Here is a 20,544-nt window from a genome sequence, read left to right as displayed (position 1 = left end):
GTGCTCCCAAGTTTCTAACTGTGTCTCTGGATTAAATTCACACTCTCGGTGCCCAAATGTGCCCTTTACTGTGTGTGAATTCCAAGGACTTGGCTTTCAAAAGCTTATCCTTAAGATTCTGCTCTCAGGCCAGTACCCTGGATGGAATTAAATTATCCTGTGAAATAAATCCACAGGATAAAAAATAGCATTTGAATATATCCTAATTAAATGTGTTCCCTTCAAAGTCAACCAAATCAGCTAGAGCCCACAGATGGGATTCCAGTAGAAGAGGAAATTAAAATAAATTCTCAGAATTGAACCACAGATACCAAGAACTGAAATAAAACTTCTCAAGATGTGGGCTGATACCGCTTCACCAGAAACGACATCAGGTTACAGTGTCCGTCCTCCGTATTGCAAGACAAATGAAACAAGGAGACGCAAAGGCCGCCACATCCTGCACAGGAAATCATCCTTGCTGCCTCGCATCTGTGTACTGTGCGGCTTCAGCAAAGCCTCTGAGCATTCAAGAAAGTGGCTGTAGACTTCACTGCTCTTCCCCACTGCTATGGTCTGAATATTCGTGACATCCCCAAATTCATGTGTTGAAATTCATCCCCCAAAGATGATGGTATTAGGAGGTGGGCCTTTGAAAGGTACTTAGATCATGAGCGAGGAACCCTCATGAACAGAAGTAGTGTCCTTATAAAATAGGCTCCAGAGAGCTCCCTAGCCCTTCCACCATGTGAAGACACGGGGAAAAGACAGCCTTCACCGGACACTGAATCTGCTGACGTCTTGATCTCAGACTTCTGGTCTCCAGAGCTGTGAGAAATAAATTTCTCTTGTTTATAAGCTACCCAGTCTGTGGTATTTTGTTACAGCAGCCCCAAAGGACTAAGACATCCACTCTGCCTCATTTTCACGAATTCAAGTCGCCCTATCACCAGAAGGGGAAGAAGCCCACTCTTTAGTGGCAGTCAAGTCTGCAAGGCTCTCCTGAGGAGGCAGTGTAGCCCAGTGGTTAACCACATAGTTTGAATTCTGGCTTCACTATCAGTTAGTAGTCTGGTTCCTAAGCCTTTCTAAGACTCAGTTATTCATCTAAATAACACAACTAATATTACTGCTATATCATAATATCATTAGGAGGAATAAGGGAGAAACACAGGTAGAGTGCTGGGCCTGTGACAGTGTAGCTCTTGTTGCCATTGTTAATATTGTTATTTTGATTTCCAACAGAAGTCCCTGTCAAGTAGGGAAGTGATTCTTCTTCAAAATTAAATGTGGGGGAGGCTCTCTCTGGGGCAAACAGAGCACAGATGATGGATAAGCCACGGGGAGGAGAACGAAGGTGGTGTTCACGGCCCAGAGTCTGATCCCACCACCAGGAAGGACCCAAACTCCCTCTCCCATCAGAGATTGTATCGGCAACCACGGCCAACCACGCGCCGGGCAGAGCGCTGAGACAGGAGAAACCCCCGTGCTGGACTGCAGGAGAACTGCAGAGCCTGGCCAAGGAAGCTCAAAGCACCGGCCGTCTACAGCAGCTGTGGCAGCTCCAGACTCGAGAAGGAGCAGAGATTCCCGCCGACCTTCCGGTGGACGACACTCGCGGCCGCGTGTCCAGCCTGGCTCCCCACTCTGTGCCCCTTCTCTACCGCACAGCTGAGGCCGTGACAAAAGCGCTACATCTAGTCAAGGTTTCAGGGCTCTGCACAGAATTAACTAGAAGACACTCCTGTAAGGTGCCTGTGACCCTCCCTTGTTCCCCCTTTCTGGCATCCTCGACCAGTCCTGCGGCATTCTTGACTAGTCTCACTCCCCTCTTCCTATTTTGATCTCCAAGGTATTTAAGAAGATTCACTGTTTTTAAAGTCCTTTTACATTTTAATAAGGATGTCATGAGCTCACAAAAGGAACAGCATTTAGCAAGGCTAATAAATAGCAAATTTCCATCAGGAAATTCTTTACTTCGACATTCATGCTTCTAATATAAAAGGGAGAACTTTTTCAAAGGAAGGCAACAATTGCATCTCAAGAGACAAAAAAGCATATGCGTGGCAGCTAAGTTATAATGTGATTTAAAGAGGAGGAGGACATTGACAACAGGGGATAAAAGGGAAATTTAAGAATAAACACTATCTAACACTATTACATTTCCAATCTTACCCAATCTTGTGTCTGACTCAAGTTTCAACTGCTATGCCTCGAGCTCTGAGATTTCAAGCTGATTTAAAGTCCAGCATATTATGATCAAAAGATTGTGTGTCATGAAATGGAATGAAATCATATTTGGGAGGGGCTGCAAATGATAAACATCATCGAGTGGGACACTGCTCATCGACAGTTTACCTCTTAGCTCCCCGAATGGTGAGCTGCCACCCAATCTGACTGTGATTTTTATTACAGCAACTTAGGCAACAGTTATCCACACTCTTAGTTTAGCATGCATTCCTAAAACGGAATGGATCACTTCCAATGTTAAAACAGAAAAAAGAGAGCAACAATGTGTTTGGCACCTTGCAGGGTTTGGCTATAACAGGCGCTTAGCAAACCGTGGCTGATTTCATGAATAGTCTCTACTGAGCCTCTCAAGCCTACTTTATGAATACCACATGGGGGCAAGTTGTAGTTTGCGCACGATGTTAATCACCACGTTATTCACTTATTCTAATAGACACTCAAACTTTTGTGAATTTAATTCCAAAAAGATTTCAGATGATTATCATGACAAATGGAAGGATGGATTAAGCCCCAAGAATGGGCAGGGGATGAATTATGGCCAGGGTTACCAGCAGCCCAAACTCACCTATAGATGATTCCTTTCTCGTGCAGGAACATAAGTGCCGAAATGATTTCTGCAGCATAGAAACGAGCTCGTGCTTCATCAAAACGACGAGACTTCTGAATGTGAAACATCAAGTCACCCCCATTCACAAACTCCATCACAAAAAACAGACGATCCTAGATACAAACACAAGAGAGTTCAGTCAGCATCATATCACCTTGGACTGTGGCGTGGGGAGGAGAGATTGTCCAGTGGAGGTACTCAATGAGACATCATGATGGGGGGGTCTGGGCAAAGCAGGAGGGGTTGGGTCAGGTGGGATTAGATCCTTGGGATGGCGGGATAGGGGAATAACATCTGGATCTCCTTTAAGTAACTCCACACAGCCTTGAATTTCTGCAGTAAATAAAAAGTAGAGACGGCATCAGAAGCCTTTGGTTCTAGTTCAGTTCTGCACCTTAAGTGCCATGTAACTTTGAGCTTAATGTTTTTGGACATTCAGCATTAGTAAAGTGAGGACGATGATGCAATCCCTACCTAAATCATACGGTTTTATAAACTGGAAGAAAGCAACATAAATGGAAATGTACACGCCTTTCGCCTGGAACATGTGGGGTTAATCACAGAAAATAAGGGACACCTGAAAGGTCCTGACACCTGGGCAGAGAGCATCAAAGAAAAAGAACACTTTGGACAAGTCAGCCCAACAACAGTCTAACGATGGCCTCCGAGTAGCCTCAATGTTAGAAACTCCATTTAGCCCATCAGAAAATTCCTGAGTCAGGAGTAGGAACATAGAGACAAGAGAGATGCCGTCTCCACTTGGAAGGAACACCAACCTAGCAGGTTGAAATGGGCTCTTAAAAAAGCTAACTACGGGGCCAGCCCTGTGGCGTAGTGGTTAAGTGCGTGTGCTCCGCTGCTGGCGGCCCGGGGTTTGGATCCCGGGAGCGCGGTGATACACCGCTTGTCAAGCGATGCTGTGGCAGCATCCCACATAAAGCAGAGGAAGATGGGCACGGATGTTAGCCCAGGGCCAGTCTTCCTCAGCAAAAAGAGGAGGATTGGCATGGATGTTAGCTCAGGGCTGATCTCCCTCACAAAAAAAAAAAAAAAAAAGCTACCGATGTACTAAGCTACCATGTAATAAGTACTATGCAAGTGGTGTGAATAAAGTGCTGTGGAAATTAAGACTGCTTAACGAGAGAAATGCTTGAGTCTCAATTAAAAAGCGATGTCTCCAAGATTGACAGTGTAAAATGCTTTGTTTCAGGAACCTCTGAGATTAGTGGATTTCCTCCCTCCCTCCCACTAACATCTATGGGGCACCCGGTCAGCCAGGTGCTGAATTAGGTGCTGGGGACCCAACAGAGAGTAAAACAGGCATAAAACACACACAGCTCCTACCCAAATAGAGTCTGGTGTGGGAGACACACATTGCTCTAAAAAAATAAAAAGTCTTATAAATAAGCACATTTACAAATTCTGGTAAATCCTGTGAAGGAAAAGTGGAGGAAACAATGACATCTGGTCATCTGCATGGGGGTCAGGGGAGGTTTCTCTGAGCAAGTGACGTGTGAGCCCAGACCTGCAGGATGAGTGCAATCAGGGGTGGTAATCATCCTTTTGGTGGGGGTAAGGGGGTGGGAAGTCATTTTGTAAGGAAATTGATATTTTACCAATTCACAAAGGATATATATATGCAGAACCCATCTTTATTTGTGGTTTTAAGAGCCACCAGCTTTGCTCAGAACGTTACCATGCATCCACGGCTGAACGGAGGACAGAGTTGTGTGTGTTCTTGTTTACCTCCGATTCATCACTAGTGCAATCCAGCCCATTCTATCAGAAGACAGTACAACCTATGGCCTCCTATTCCCAATTTTAGGTAAGACCTTAATCAGAAGGAAAAAATATCCCCTGGATCTATGAAACGTCTCTATTTGCTAAGGAGAAGCAAGAACTGAAGAGTGAAGGTGGAATGGTAAGATTTACACACACAAAAACCAAACAACAAAACAACTCTTCAGGTTGGCAATAAAAACCAACAGAAAACTAAATACAGTAAGCTAAGCTATTAGCCTTCATTTGAGTGTGGCTGACAAGCGAAGAGGCCGAGTTGGGTGGACAAGCTTCAGTGGGTGTTCCGAATATTCTATATGGGAAGGACTTGGGTGGAATGAGCAGGTTGGCAGTGGGGTGGGGTGGAGGGAAAGTATGCGATGGAGACACGTCCAAGAGCTGCATTGTACAGGAAGTTGTTATGCTGATTCTGTGTTCATCTAGAGGGGCAGCCAAGGGTGGCTGATGAAGACTTGGGTGGTATAGCCACCCCAAACCACCCCTTGGCAGGTAGGTAGGTCAGTCTTATGTATTTCTGTTAATGGGCCTGTTCACCTTCTTCATGGCTATGACTGGCAGTCCGCGAATTCCAACAGCTCGAAAGACCTGATTACTGGGAACTGGTTCAGTAGGTAAGTGGCTCATCCTTTGGCTGCTAGAAGTCAATGCCCTTGGCAAGAGTTTCTAAGGCAGTAGGCATCAAAAAGATGAGGGCACTCAAAGGGAAATAGCATCTATTTCTAGTCCCCCCCCAAATCATTATCACATCTCATATCTGGGCTGCATTCCAGATCTGGGGGGAGGAAATACTGCCTTCTAGGCCTGCACATTCTCCTCTTCTTGGTCCCACCCCCAGCCCAGGAGGCAGATTCTCAGATAACGCAGGGTCACCTGTGATGCACAGCAAGCTTCGGAACTGTGAAAATGTGAATTTCTTTTCATTCAGAGTCTCATTTCTAACCTCCGTCTGCCACCACCTAGAAGAGTGGGTACAACTCCCATCCCTCGGGCTACGTGCAACTCTTGAAGCCAGCAGGAGGGGGAAACAAGCCAGCCAAGATACAATGACCATTTAACAAAAAGTAATGTCTGTCCTATCAAAGCCCTAAAATAATGTCACTAGGTAGAAAAATAAAAACACGTTTCTCTCCTGGCAAAATGTTTTTGCTGTGAGGAGAACCTCTGCTTACATGCACTTCTCCTCGTAATATTTTTTTTTTGAGGAAGATTAGCCCTGAGCTAACATCTGCTGCCAACCCTCTTCTTTTTTGCTGAGGAAGACTGGCCCTGGGCTAACATCCGTGCCCATCTTCCTCTACTTTATATGGGACGCCGCCACAGCATGGCTTGATTAGCGGTGCATAGGTCCGCGCCCGGGATCCGAACCTGCGAACCCTGGCTGCTGAAGCGGAGCGCGTGAACTTAACCACTACGCCACCGGGCCGGCCCCTCTCCTCGTAATATTTTAACATGTCTGCTGCAGAGGAGGTTGAAATTTGGCAGCAATTTCTCCAGGATTCCTTTCGCAGAGGAGGAGATAAACGACAAAAATCTCCAGCTTTGAGCAAAGACTCACTCATCTTTAGGTAGTGGGGGGGTGAGGGTGGGTGAGGTGAGTGAGCAATCATCAGCAACAAATGTTCACTGAGCGTGTCCTCAGGTGAGGCTTCCAGAAAGTGTGCAATAAACAGAAGCAGCTGCTGCTGCTGGCTGTGATAGGAAAGGTGTTTGCAGTTAAAACAAGATCATAAACGGGAATGTGCAGAATGATTTCAGTTACAGCCAAAGATGCAGACATGCACAGAAAGGACGAAAAAAATACCTATATAGCTACAAGTCAGCTTTCAGTTGTGGACCTGGGAGGACATTTATTTCTTTACACTTTTCAGTATCTCTGAAGGTTTCTATGATGAGTATTACTTTCATAATTAGAAACAAGCCAACGTCATGTGTGCTTCCTCCATATTTTTCTAATTTTCTTCTGAAAGATAAAGATGGGACATTGGACAGGTACAGTTTTGAGATTGTCTTGAAGGGCAGCTGTTTAGGCAGTGCGGGTAGGGAAGCAGCTATGAAAAGAGGGACGCTCACAGCCCTTGCTGCCCATTATTAAGAGCTACCAGTACCACCTTCTCCCTTAACACCCATTCCGATGCCTGGAGTAACCAGGCCGTGAGGCTCGTTGGAATGATATCCAAAATGAGACTCACTCAGGGCTGGTTTGGGTCCTAGGACTCCATGGGAGGAAATCGTCCGGGTTCTGGTGTGCAGGCTTTAAACTGAGGCTTTGAGGGATGCTTCCTTTAAGGTTCTTAAGAAGGAAAGTTCACTGAACACACCATGCCAGGCCCTGGGTAGGGACCAAGTTCGTAAAACGAATGAGACCCCACGTCTGCTCTCATGAAGCTCACAGATATGTAGAGAGAGCACATGCCCCCGGTGTGCTAAGTGCAGTGGAGGGGCACCGAGGGTGTCACGGGGCACCTGAGCGCCTGGGGGCTGGGGAGGGATTTGGGGAAAGCTTCGAAGAGGAGCCGATTCCCCAGCCTTGAAGGATGCAGAAGCTTGAGTCAGGCTGGAGTGGGGACGGAGGGGGCAGGTATCAAGCTGAGGGAACAGCAGAAGTGTCAGTTGTGGGGCAGGTGTCGTGACACAAAGGGAGATCATCCCCAAGTGCTGAGGCCACCGAGTGTGGGGCATCGCTGTCCATTTACTGCTACTTTCACCATCAAGAGTCGGCAGAAAAAGCGAAAGGCTGGTTAGGGTGCTTCCTTTCTCCCCATCCCAGGCCACCCACTGAGAACTGCAGGGCCTCAGTCCTATTAATACACATGCTCGCTCACCTACTGGTCTCTGCCATAATTACAGGCCCAGTGTCTGAGCTAAAACAGGTGGCAGCTATGGGGCTTGGTTTGGAAAAGACTCCAGTAAGTGCTGGAACCTACCACCTATAATAAAACAACACCAGCTACCAAAACAAATCACTCCAGCTAAATTTTACTCCTAGGGAATGAATTCCATCAACCTGAAGGAAACCTTTCACATTCAGCGAATGCCCTTTATACAGCAGAGATGTGTGTTTGAAGTTCTGGAAGGAGGCAGAAGACAACCTCCGCCTACAACGCCACTCTCAGTCGGTTCTGTTCAAGAGCTGGCCTCACTGAGTACTTGACAGATACCAAGTCATGCTTCCCAAGCTCACTGTGACGCAGCTGGAGGAAGCACCTGGTGGGACCCTGTGTTTAGGGAGGCACGGCACAATAGGGTAAGGTCACCGTGAGTCACTTCTGGGGCAGGGAAGAGGCAGCGATGACAAAGACGACCCTTTATGTATTGAAGACTGTAGATAGCCATGCCCGTTTTTCTAAAGTCCAATTTCCTAGAAACCGAGCCTGGACACCTGCACCGCTTCCCGAGGCCTCTGGCTCTTCTAGGGGAGATCTGCCCTGACCTGCATGGTAGGAAGCATCAGGTCACACAGGCGGCTGAACCTCAGTTCTAAAGCCAGTGGCCCAGACCTTTGTCCCTCGTCCCTCTTTTGTCCCTGATCCAACCAACCACAAATGCAGGTCACTAACAAGGGGTGCGGAACACCTGGGGGAATAAAAGCAATTCAGAAATCCCTTTGTCCCACGGTGTGAGTTACAGGAGGCCGAGGAGCTGGGGCCTGCTTCATAATAGAATTCCTGTCATCACCCGCCTGGCTCCCGTAACCTGCTGCAGCCTGGGCCAAGTCTGCCCTGGCTCTTGTCAGCTCAGGGCTGTTACTTCCCCAGGCCAAAGGGGATAAAAATACCCGTGAACTGGTAGTGGCTGTCAGTAAAAGCAGTGTGCATTCCCTAAAGCCCCTCATGAGGATTGTTCTTTAGGAGGTAAAGCTGATGGGCAGGTGCATGAAGAAGAGTCAGAGACAACACACCTGGGTTGATGAAAATGATGCACCAAGATGACATTGCCTAAGGATGGTGACTGTAGAGAGACTCACTTAAGATCACTGTGATCTTAAGATGAGATCCCTTAAGGTCACTGTGGTAGACACCTTTGGAATGTCTGCTCAGCTCATTGATCTCCTTCTCAGACAACTGCCCTGGCGTGGTCACATGGGTAAATGCTGGACATCTTGCACAAGGCTAGTTGGACTAGGCTGGGCCACAGTCTCTTTCCCAGGAAACTGGAACCAAGATAAAGAGGTTTTAATTTAGGATATGCTGTGTGCAGGAACTGAGGAAACAGGAACCAGGGAGCTGAGGCTGCCTTTGCCGTGTGGACATGTGAAACGTCTTGGTATAACAGAGTGGTGAAAGCCTGGATGGATGGACAGATGGATGGACAGACAGATGAAGCAGAAACAGAGTGAGGCAGAGACAAGAGGTCAGGGAGCATGAGGGAGCCAAGAAGGAAACTACCTGGATTCCTCCTGTCTTTCCAATTTTGGATCCCCGGAGGGTCCTGCCCAATTTCTGCCCTTGGCTTCTATGCAACACCGTCTGTATCTCTGAATCTTGCTTTTCACTTCTCCCTTTCTTGCGTGGTTGTTTTCCGTCATTTGCTACCAGGAGACTTAAATGAAACACACACGACTTTTTAAGGGGCAGGTGGTTTCCTGATTATCAATCTGGGTAATAACATCTACAACTACAGGGATTGTGTGAGGATTAAACCAGAAGCAAAGTGCCTCGTGCAGCACCAGGCCCAGAAAAGAATCTCCACAAACAGAAGCTGTTGTTCTTCCTACATCACACAAAGGGGCTACAGCTGACTCTAGGAGACCTTGTGCCCAGTGCCCAAGTCCCTGGTGTTACCAAGAGGAAGCACAGGGCGGTGAGGCCTGGTGAGGCTGTGGGCTCTGGAGCCAGGACGCCTGAGACGCAAAAGCAGCTCTCGCTGTGCTGTATTGATTTTCTTTCTCTCTCAAAACTTCTCTTCTGCAAAATGGGGATAATAAGACAACTGAACTCACAGCTGTGTGAGGATTAAATGATTTAAGCTGAGAATTTCCAACTGCCTGGCACACAGTGAGTGTTCAATAAATGTTAGCAACTACGATTATTATTATTATCCACATCATCACCACCACCTCCACTGCCACTTCAGCCACCATGACCGTCCGCTCCTGGGGCCCTGGCCCCTGGGGGAGCTGCAGCATACCGGGCAGCGAGCTGCCTGCCGTGGAGGCAGAGATGGTGCCTCATTCACGGAGCTCAGACTGGCAAGTGAACAGGAATGAAACGGCAGCCAAAACAGCAGCTGCAGCAGCTCCTTGACCCTGGGTGCGAGAGGAATCTAGAGGGTTCAAGGTGTCAGGAGGGCCGCTAGGCCAGCTGCCAGCCGAGGCATTTCCTGATACCACATGGCCATGACCTTGACCTGGTAAGGAGGACTTTTCTTCCTGGAAGTGACTACTAAGCAAGGGTTTCAAAACTAAATTTGATACCCAAAACACATTAACCAAAGTTTCAGTTCTAGTTAGTTTCCTCATTTTCTACTATCAGATGATAAATTGTATTCTCTATTTTAAGAGCTTTATAATTATAATCATTACTATTATTGCAAAGCAATGTGCTCCCCTCTAGACTGCAAACCTGTTCTGGCGAGACTTTGTAGCAGCTATTCTCCTCTTCTATAAAGCTCATTCATTCTTATCAACAGATGGAGAAAGATTTCTCTGTTTAAAGCAAGACTCTATAGTCCCTACAATCAAATAGACGTAAATCTCAGTTCAAGATGTACTGCAGTGAGGAGGCAGATTACCTTTTGGAAATAATTCAAAGAACAGACTCAACATTTAAGGCTAATGACTAATTTAGTTATTGCTTTAAGGCAATATTAAGCTGGGAGCCACTTCTAGACCGACTAACCCAACTTCTAAGAATGGCTTTGGCATTATTTCTAAATGAATAACACATCAACCCAGTATCAAAGCTGCAGAGTGCTACTGCCTGGCTGTGGGCGGGGAAAAGGAAATCTCCAATAATAGACAGCACTGTGCTGAATTTCTCATAAGCGCCCTTGCCTTGCGATTTTTCTCTGACGAAGTGGTGCACAGGGTGAACAGGGAGTTCAAATCAACAGGAAACAGTTATTGACGTCAAGGAGGTCACAGTGGAAAAGCACCCTTGTGAGGAAATCTGATTGCACCATGCCTGAACTGGAAACAACTTGAATTAACCACATTAAGAATGATTACAAAGGCTTCAAGGAAGAAACAAGGAGAGAGAATCGAATGGTTTCATTTTTTCTTTTTCTTTTTTTTTCAACATCATTTTGTGCAGCCCAGAAGATATCAGAAGTTAATTCAATCACCCAGCAACCCCTCTGTCAAGCCCGTGGGCATGAGACATCCTGTCTGAGCTCAGAGACTTAGTCTTTGGGAAGGTGAAATATGTCACCAATATAACAAGCCTTTAGGATCTTGCATTTCAAACCTGGAGGGTCACACAGGTCTTTGCAAAGACCCAGTGTTTTCCTAGTAAACTGGATGCTCTATGGCTATCTCTTGTAACGAAACTCAACAAGGCTTCAGGCACATATACCAGACTAGGCAAATAAGGAGGCAACCAAACTTATAGTTCAACATGCTGTGAAATATCTGGGCCAGGATGCTCTTTTTTTGTGTGTGTGAGGAAGATCAGCCCTAAGTTAACGTCCGATGCCAATCCTCCTCTTTTTGTTGAGGAAGCCTGGCCCTGGGCTACCATCTGTGCCCATCTTCCTCTACTTTATATGGGACGCTGCCACAGCATGGCTTGGCAACCGGTGCGTCGGTGCACACCCGGGATCCGAACCTGCGAACCCCAGGCCGTCGCAGCGGAGTGCATGCACTTAACCGCTACACCACCGGGCCAGCCCCCCAGGATGCTTTTTAAAGCATAAATAAGCAGCAAACATCTGATCACGATCTACCAAAGGTGGAGCATAGTCCTCCCTTCCCAGGGAGCCACCTTTGGCGTCTCTGGTCCACACACATCTTGCCCAGCATCGCTGCGCTGGGCTGTACCGGCTCTGTGCACTTGGTCTTGTTGTCTGTGGAGGACCTGAAACCTTTGAAGGCAGAGCCCAAATCCACATGATGTATCTCTGATAACACCAAGCACGGTGCCTGGACCACGATAAGTAAGGACCTGGACATGGCAGGAGGCAATTTTTGTTTCTTGATAAAATTTAAACTAGAACATTAGAAAAGCTGGAACACACTTCCAAGATTAGTTTTATCCATCCACTTTATGTAAGCAAAGTGCAAAGAAGTGAAGCACCCTGCCTGTCAGAGACTGTGGAGGAGTTCAAGTGGAGCAGGTCTGCTGGACGCCACTTTCTTTCCCTTTGTCTACAAAGCTTTGGTTTTTCTCTGTTTATAAAGGAAATTATATGTTCATAGTTCAAATGTAATTACAAAGTAAATACATGGAAAATGGAGGAAAAATAAAATGAAAATAAAATCGCTTATAATCCTGACAACCAGAGACAGAAGTCTAAAAGCAAGAAGAAACAAAACTCTTCATGGCTTCTAGTGTCCAAAGAACTGGGGCTTTCAGGGCAGACAAGACATTTATGAGGTAATTTTAACTAGATTTGATTTTTCCCTTATGTCCTAATCATGCTTAACACTCCATAGCATGTCTAAAGAAGAGAAAAAGAGAAAATTAAAAACATACCCTTCTTTTTCACTTACATTTCATAATATTTCCTGATATACTTAGTCATCAAAACCATAATTTTTTTTTTGAGGAAGATTAGCCCTGAGCTAACATCTGTTGCCAATCCTCCTTTTTTTTTTTTTTTCGCTGAGGAAGATTGGCCCTGGGCTAACATCCGTGCCCATCTTCCTCTACTTTATATGGGATGCTGCCACAGCATGGCTTGACGAGTGGTGCGTAGGTCCACGCCCAGGATCTGAGCCCACAAACCCCGGGCTACTGAAGCAGAGTGCGTGAACCCAACCACCATGCCACTGGGCCGGCTCCCAAAACCATAATTTGTTAACAGTTGCATTTTATTACCAATGTCATTTCTATTAAGTCCTACAACTAGCTGGACTTCTGATGAAGTTGGTGGAAATAAGAGGACATGGTATTAAGAGTCTAGTCACCATACTATGATAAAGATCATTTTTATTGCCTGGAAAAACAGACATCTCTTAGAGCAGATTATTGCTAACTGGACATGGTGTTTGAATTCTGAATTAACTTCACAAATCTAAATTCTGAATTTAGATGCACAAAGAAAATATCTTGGGTGATCACTAGCTTTTTAAAAACAGGTTTAGTCACTTAAAACTATGCATAATAGGATTCTTTTAAATCATTATTTCACATAGTGAAATTCTCTTTATAAAGATTTTGATTTAAGCACCAAATAGGAGCAGGTCTAATGAAGATATCTGTGGATTTAGTTTGTCTAGGGCTCTAGGGCTCCATTTCACTTATTTAGATCATTTTTCATGACAGAGGTTCCTAAACTTTGCAATCTCTCAAAGAAGCCAAGATTTCACCTCTCTCTCTGATCTGTAGATGATTTAGACATTTCTGCCTCATGGAAGGCGATTCTGGGTTACAGGTGTCTGATTTAACATTTTGCCCCGTTAGATAAGTAGCGAATCTGGTCCAGAATATTCCATATCTGTCTCGAGATGATGCCTGGGAATCCGTTGGCCGAGAGTCTGTTCCCTCTTGTGCTCTGCAGTGTTGGGGTGCTCGCTCAAGTCTCCCTTTGGAATGGGCCTTCCACACGCTGTTTTGAATTTATGTCCTTCTCTGGCCCTCTGGCTGTGGAACTTCAGATGACTCCCCCACAGTCTCTTCCCAAACCCTTTCTGCAATATGGGCAAAACACTGGTCTCCGCGATGCACTGAGGAAGAGGCAGACCTGACTACAAAGGCAGGGAGGCCCATGTCAAAAAGGCAGAGCTCTATAGACGAGAGGTAAACTCACCAGAAGTAGGTTGAAAGGTTTCCCCAGGGGAGAGGAAGTTGTGTTAACTCTGTAGAGAAGCTTCAGCTGGTTGAAGGGAGTTCAGATGGGCCCTTCACACCCCCAGGATAAGGGCAGTGATTAAGATGGTGACACACAACCCCGTCTCAGATCCAGTGGATAGCTCGGAGTCTTTTGGTGAATCGACTTCATCTCCGCACTTGATCCCTCCTCCTAGGAAACCACTTGCTTCTGGTTCTCCTTTCTTTCACTCTTCTCCACTCTTACTTAGAAATCTCTCTTCCCTCCCTTCCAACCTCCCCAGGACCAAGCTATGACTTCTCTCCATCGCACGGTGCTATAGGAATCTGTGTTTAGGATGACCCTTGACTGAAAGCACTAGAGGGCAGGTCCACATCTTGTTCCTCCATATGTCTTCAGTCCCTGGCACATAAAGTGTGCTCGGTAAACATTTACTGAATTCCATTAAAAATGCAAGACAGATACAATATTACCATTCAATGTAGAAACAGCTAATGTCTCCAATGGCTAGGGTCTACTTTCAATATTTAAAGACCCCTCAGTTTTGAAGATCACATCTAAGGTATCTGTATCTTTAAGTTGAAATGACACTTCTATGTACGGAAAACAAAAGTACAAAAACAGCAAGTTTGCTTTTCCCCAAAGCAAACTCTGTTGCTACCAGCACATTTTTCTATGCTGGTTGAGAAATGTCTCTTAAAGCTTTGATTATCTCTGTTTGTAAAATCTAGTCATCACACTTGGGATGGGAATCTGACTCACAGATAGGCGCCCTTTTAAATTCAGGGTGGAGACGAGGATTTTCATAAACCACCACTGATTCAACGCCTTGATGGTAAAGTGGGACTATCATCATTAAATGCCAAGACAAGAGGAACTGCGCTATTTCAATTGCTTGCTTTCAAACATAACCCATTTTAAATACATATGCTCACTGAGCTAATCTTTTGCTCCGTAGACACCCCCAGGCTCCAATAATTCTGCCCTATCACAGCAGGCTTCACTGTTCTGAACTGCCCAGCATGCTAAGCCCCACTCACATTCAACAGAGCCCATAGGCTTCCGCTGTCTCCTCCCAGCCCGGGGCCCCAGTCCCTGCTAATGCCACAGTGCAGCCACTGAGAGCTGCGAGGAGCCCCAAAAAGGAACTATGCTGTCTATAAACTCAGGGAAAAATGGTAACGCTTATAATTTTATAAGAGATGTTTGACACGCTTTGCTTTGGCCCCTGTAAAAAGCAAAGTGATCTTCTCGCCCACTTGACTCCTCATATGCAGGACAGACCACCTGCCATTCATGCAAGGCAGTGGTTTTCATTCAGGGAGATTCTTCCTCCCAGGGGACATCTGGCAGTGTCTGGAGCCATTTTGGGTTGTTACAACTAGGGAGGTGCTACTGGCGTGTAGCGAGTAGAGCCCAGGGATGTGCTAAGCCTGCAATGCACAGGACAGCCCCCCAGAACAAAGGATTATCCTGCCCCAAATGTCAGTCGTGGGCAAACGATATCACACTATGCACATAAGTGAATTTCTTTTACTGGAAAGGTCAAAAATTCACCACTCAATCATTAAAACCATTTAACCTGTTGGTGAAGGTCAAGGTGGTGGGGATAAAGTTTTGAGCCAGGTAGAAGGGAACTTCCTGCTTCAGATCTGCCCTAAAGCCCCAGTAAGAGGGACAAACCAAGTTAATGAGCAGACCCTCAATTCTACGGGCTTCCAGACGAGGAACCTCATCCAGTCTCTAGGTCAACTCTGCCATATCTGTTCCCTACTTTCTTGGCTGTGTCTAACTCATCTTGAACCGCCTTTCACCACTGGTAGATAGACCCGAGTCTAGAAGGTCTGGGCTTGGTGCAGGCACGGGCTAGTCCCCACCTCACAAGGAGACCATGGCCCAGTGCTCCCCAGGAGTGAGGAGGTGAGAGGAGAGGAGGAAGAACAAGGAAGCAGACGAAGGCGCTTCCCACGGTCCACGGCACATAAAGGGAAAAACACTTATGGGGGGAGGGCAGGCGTTTTGCTCGAAGGGCTTTCCTCTTTTGTTTTGGTTGGGAATTATATTACTACACCATTTTAACATTTAAAATATTACACACCATAAGAATGGAATTAAGAGACTCTGGGAAGAGTTCCAAGACTCCCTTCGTAACACCTAAGCACTAAATCATCACAGACCATCCTAAAGAAGTGGGTAGGAGTGAGCTCGAAATACAGCGGGCTCTTTTACTGTACAAATATACTCAAAGTTGGACGCCTCACACAGAAAGGAAACAGGAACTCCCTGGGTGGCCCTGAAGGGAAGACAGGCCATGCCAAAGCCCTCCAGTGGAGCAGGGAAGGTCTGCAAGGTATTAGCTGACAGCAGAACGCAGGAAGAGGAACCCTGCACAAGAGCAGAGTCAGTCTTGATGGCACATGGGTGGACATGGGGGGAGGCATAGTGTCCCCAGAGCCTCATGTAGGGGCTGTCAGCAAAGAGACCAGTCTACCCAGCAGGGTGAGCAAGCTGGTACAGACAGCAATGGGAGCAAGGGAAGCGAGCGGGGCTGCAGCTCTTCCCATTATGCCCCCTGCTTTGGACCCCCAAGCCCAAGAGTGCCACAGAACCCACCACCAAGCAGAGGCAGCGCCGATGGCTTGGGCCACCCCTCCCCCCAGTAATTTCCATCAGGTCCTAAATTCACTGCACCCCACGCAAAAATAAAGGTGCACTTCATACACAAATGTAGCTTCAAGTCAAGCCCCCTAGACTCTCTTCTAAGCAGATGGCTACTCTAAGCCTGTCCTAAATAGCAACCCAGGAACTGCCCACCATGGAGGGTTCCCAGCTGATCCTACACTAAGAACAGCCTGTTCAGGCCATGAAGTCCCCAGGACAACATCAGCCCCACCAGGGCGGGGACTCCTCTCTGCTTTGTTCACGTTTGTGTCCTCAGGGCTTAGAGCAGAGCCAACACCTTGAAGACACTCAGCACGCATTTGCTGAGTGAATGACACCTCTATCCTCACCTGCCAGCGGGCAATTCTCTGTACTTCCAAGTGGGCCAAGTCTATACTGACTTGGCTGCTTCTGTCGTGAGAAGCCCCGGATAGTTCTGGGGCCTAGACGAGATGGACACAGCTGGGTTCTTACCAGTGATGAAGTAATTATGGAAAATTCAAGTATTTCAAAACCAGAATATATTACAGTCTATGGTTTCCACCCAGAGCAGCTGGGTTTTTACACCGCACAATTCTGTCTTCAGGGTAGGGTGGACCCACTCTAGCCACTCACAGGTGCAGCGTCAGGCCCTGACCTGAGCGTCCCAGTCAGTCACGGCAGGAGTCAACCCAAATTCTTGGGGAAACACCTGCAGGACGCCCTATGGTGCACTTGGAGCTCAGATGTACTTGGTTCGCTGGTCTCGTAGCCATTCTGGTTGCACTTCTGAGGCGAGACTGCACGCAGGCGGGTTTTCCCACGAGTTCGGCGTTCCTTTTCCGCTCCCTTCCCTTTTGTGGTATAACGACGCATTGCCTCCATGCTGTCTACTGTCCACTGCTGTTCCATGTGTATGAATCTTCTCTTCCCAGCTAGACTGAGGGGTGAAGCACTGTTTCTTTTGCCTGGCACTCAACCAGCGTGGTCCTGGACTGATGGACTTTTCACTAAATTATTTGGCAGAAAGCCCATCACATTCGCATCCCGGGAGCCAGTCCTGGCACTTCCAGCCCAGTGCTTCATTCAGTACAGGGCCCTGGTGAGTTGGCAGGTTCCCAGTCACGGTCAGGGAAAACCATAACCAGGCCCTCCCACCACAAGGCTTCGTCAGTCGTCGGGAAACACAGGGCCAAGTCTGACCCTGGCAAGTCTTTGATACGTCAAAGGAAATTACACACGATCCCTGAACCATCTTACTAACCTCAGGGTGGCAGGTCTACGTGATCTCTAGGTCAATGACGACCATGGCTAGTGATGACAAGGCCGGTTACAACTGAACGACCTCAAACTGGAAAACATGCCCACCATTTCAAACCCCTTTGTCACACCAAGTATGCTGGCAGTCTTATCCAAACAGAGAGAGACAGGCAGGGAACAGCGGGAACTTTAGGCTCTCCTGTTTCCCATTCATTTTCATGGCCCTGTTTAGCCACAGAAAGTCAGAAAGCCTGGAGCCTGGGGGGTATCCCCTCCCCCGACACCCAGAGCCTGGAGACGGCCTGTGTGCATTTTGTCCCCAGATGGACACTATTAATAAGTTGGGAACATGCCCAACTGGGAAACACCACGTTCTGGCACATTTTCTATTTTGATCTGAGCCAACGGCAAATCACAACAAATGACCCATAAGCAGGCCAATCGTGTTTGTGGCGGTCATTGCTCAGGGAAAGGAGGAAACCTAGTTCCCAACAGATAGGAAACATCCTTAGGTATTTCACAAAAGGCTGCAAAGCTATTTATTGTGAAAAACTGCCTTTATTCCTGCCTGATAACACTCTTCTTAGCTGTACACACTCCAGAGAGAAGACCTATCTATTTGCGGTACAGAGGAAGTGGCAAAGATGATTAATCTGGACAACCTGGTGAGAACCCACAGTCCAACTCCTGCTTGCTGTGTGATCTAGGGCAAGTTATTTAACTTTCTGGACCTCAGTTTCCAGATATTTATGGAATGCCACAATGCACAATTGTATAGACAATGGTAATAAATATAAGCACCTAGAACATGCACTAGGGTCTCAACGAATAGGAGCTGCTGCTGTGAATTCACTCATCACTCATCCCTTCTGCAAAGCTGATACCATTTAGGCTCCAAGAATCAATCCACTATCCCAAGGCATGAACAGAGGCCTCCTCAGAACCTTGTCCCTCCAGCTTTTTTGGCTGCACTTCGCCCTCTCCTCACCTAATCTCCATCACAGGGCCTCCTCTCCTTGTCCAGGATGTTACTATGACTCAGAGCACAGGGCTAACGCTGCTCCAGGGGCCAAGTGGGCCTCCTGCTCCCCAGGCCGGCCGCTGGCAGCAGCTCAGACCAATGGGCCAGGCGGTCACTGCCAAATGCCCACTACACACTCAGGAAAGGAAAGGGGGCTGGAAGGGCTGGTGCACAGTCAGGGCTGGAAGGGGCCTCGGGGCAGCTGCAGCCTCCCACCCCCACGTGTGCACGAAGCCACCTGAGGGCCACCCTCCGGAGGTATCTCTGCCAACAGGTCCATGACGGGAGAACATGGATTTAGGTGGAGGTGCTCACCTGAAAAATATCAAAGGCAGGGGCCCTTCCTAAAGACAAGGGTCTGCTAGTTCAGGCAGAAGTAGAACTCGGAGCTCTCATACTGAAGGCTGCAGTGTAGTCACTTGCCTGAGGAAATTCTGCAAGATTCATTCCAGGGCCACACAACAATCTTTCTGCCTATCTGTGTCTCTCATACACACACATACAAACACACACACACTCCTTTGCTAATATTTAATACAACAGCAATAGAGAAAATAATACAGAGAAAAGAATGTTCTCATGAACTCAGGTTGCCAGGTGATTTTCACCACATATTTTAAGTATGACTTAAGTATACTGACATCATCTTGCCCCAGTTCTGCAAGCTGACAGCACTTAGTTCGCAAGATTCCTAGACATCTTAACGTTCAGAAGTAGGATTTCTACTTTGTTGACCAACATTTGAGGAGTGGCTTCCTATGGAAAGCTACACCCCTGCCAGGAACTCTGGGCGCATTGCTTTGCGGACCCTGGTAGGCTGACACCCTGAGGATGCCCCATCAGCAGCCCGGATGTCCTGAGGAAAGTACTAGACAGGTAGAGGAACGGGTGGGAGGTGAGAGCGCTGGGCTTCTGTCCCGGTAAAGGCAGGGTCTGTGCACTCTGGGGCCGCCCCGAGTGCAACAGATCACAAAGGCAAACATGAGTATTCCCAAAAGAATGAGGCTCTGCCTGGTCCCTCTCTCCCACCTGGACCCTGGGCCGCTGACGGGAGGCCGTTCTCAGGCCCTAGGCACAGTGAGTCCTCTGTTTTCCAAAGGGAAACCTTTGCCTCAATAAACTGGGTCTCTGAACAAAGGCTGAAGCATCTGACCAGTGTTTACTCTGCCACTCCCCCTCCGGCGACTTCCGCCTCTTTGTTCTTCCCTCTCTCAGGCACTCAGCTGAGGGCTCGAAGGAGAGCCCCTGGGAGCCGGACTCCAGCCATAAATGCCAGGAGGCTCAGCAGCTGACACCACAGTCACTGACTAAGATGAAAGGAGCGTGAAGTGAATTTAACCTGAAAGAATGGGGAGGTGGCATTTACCAGGCCTGCACCCCAGACCCGGGCCCTCCCTGGCTTAACAACGCCTCACTCCTCCCACCCCCAAGGTTAAATATCATCACGTTACCAAAATGGGTAAACGGAAGAAGAATCATCCACAATTTCACTTCCTTCATACAGTGCCCGATAGTTTATTGGCATAATTTCCTTCCAGTCTTTTTTTGGAGGAGGGGCCAGGTTTGCCAATTCACTATCTTGGGCAGAACCTGGTATGGATACACACCGTGAATCATCAGAAATTCGTTATTATTTCCTGGACTCTAACCTCCTAATTCCATGATTTACTGTACTGGATTTTGGGCAAGGGATTTAACTCCTCAATGCTTCACTTTACCACTCAGCAAAATGAAAATAATAATTGTACATATCTTATCGAGCTGTTATAAGAACTGCATGCAATAAATAATACATGTTAGGTGCTTATGACAGTGTCTGACACATAATCATTTAACTGCTTGTATTCAATTATCTCTTGACTGGATGAAAATCTTCATCAAATAGTATATTATTTAAGTAAACTCCTATTGCTGAATGGTGAAGTTATTTCCAATATTTTCCTGTTATAAATAATGCATTGAAAATCAGACAACTTTATGCATAACATTGGTTTTATTCTTTACATTGTTTTCTTAGCTAAATTATCAGAAATAAAATCAACAGATCCAAGAGTATAAA

At 47.0% G+C, this 20,544-nt stretch overlaps 1 protein-coding gene across 1 annotated transcript in view; it reads right to left on the bottom strand.

The window, feature by feature from the left end:
• PRKCH (protein kinase C eta) overlaps positions 1-20,544 on the bottom strand; it is a 220,847-nt gene that overhangs the window by 66,545 nt on the left and 133,758 nt on the right. The window contains exon 10 of the mRNA XM_058567069.1: positions 2,795-2,949. Within this exon, the coding sequence (XP_058423052.1) occupies positions 2,795-2,949 (155 nt within the window). The remainder of the gene's footprint in view (positions 1-2,794; positions 2,950-20,544) is intronic.

The sequence above is a fragment of the Diceros bicornis genome, chromosome 24, assembly GCF_020826845.1.
Source record: "Diceros bicornis minor isolate mBicDic1 chromosome 24, mDicBic1.mat.cur, whole genome shotgun sequence".
Taxonomy (NCBI): domain Eukaryota; kingdom Metazoa; phylum Chordata; class Mammalia; order Perissodactyla; family Rhinocerotidae; genus Diceros; species Diceros bicornis.
Note: the sequence above shows the minus strand (reverse complement) of the source record. Positions and strands in the feature narration are given on the sequence as shown.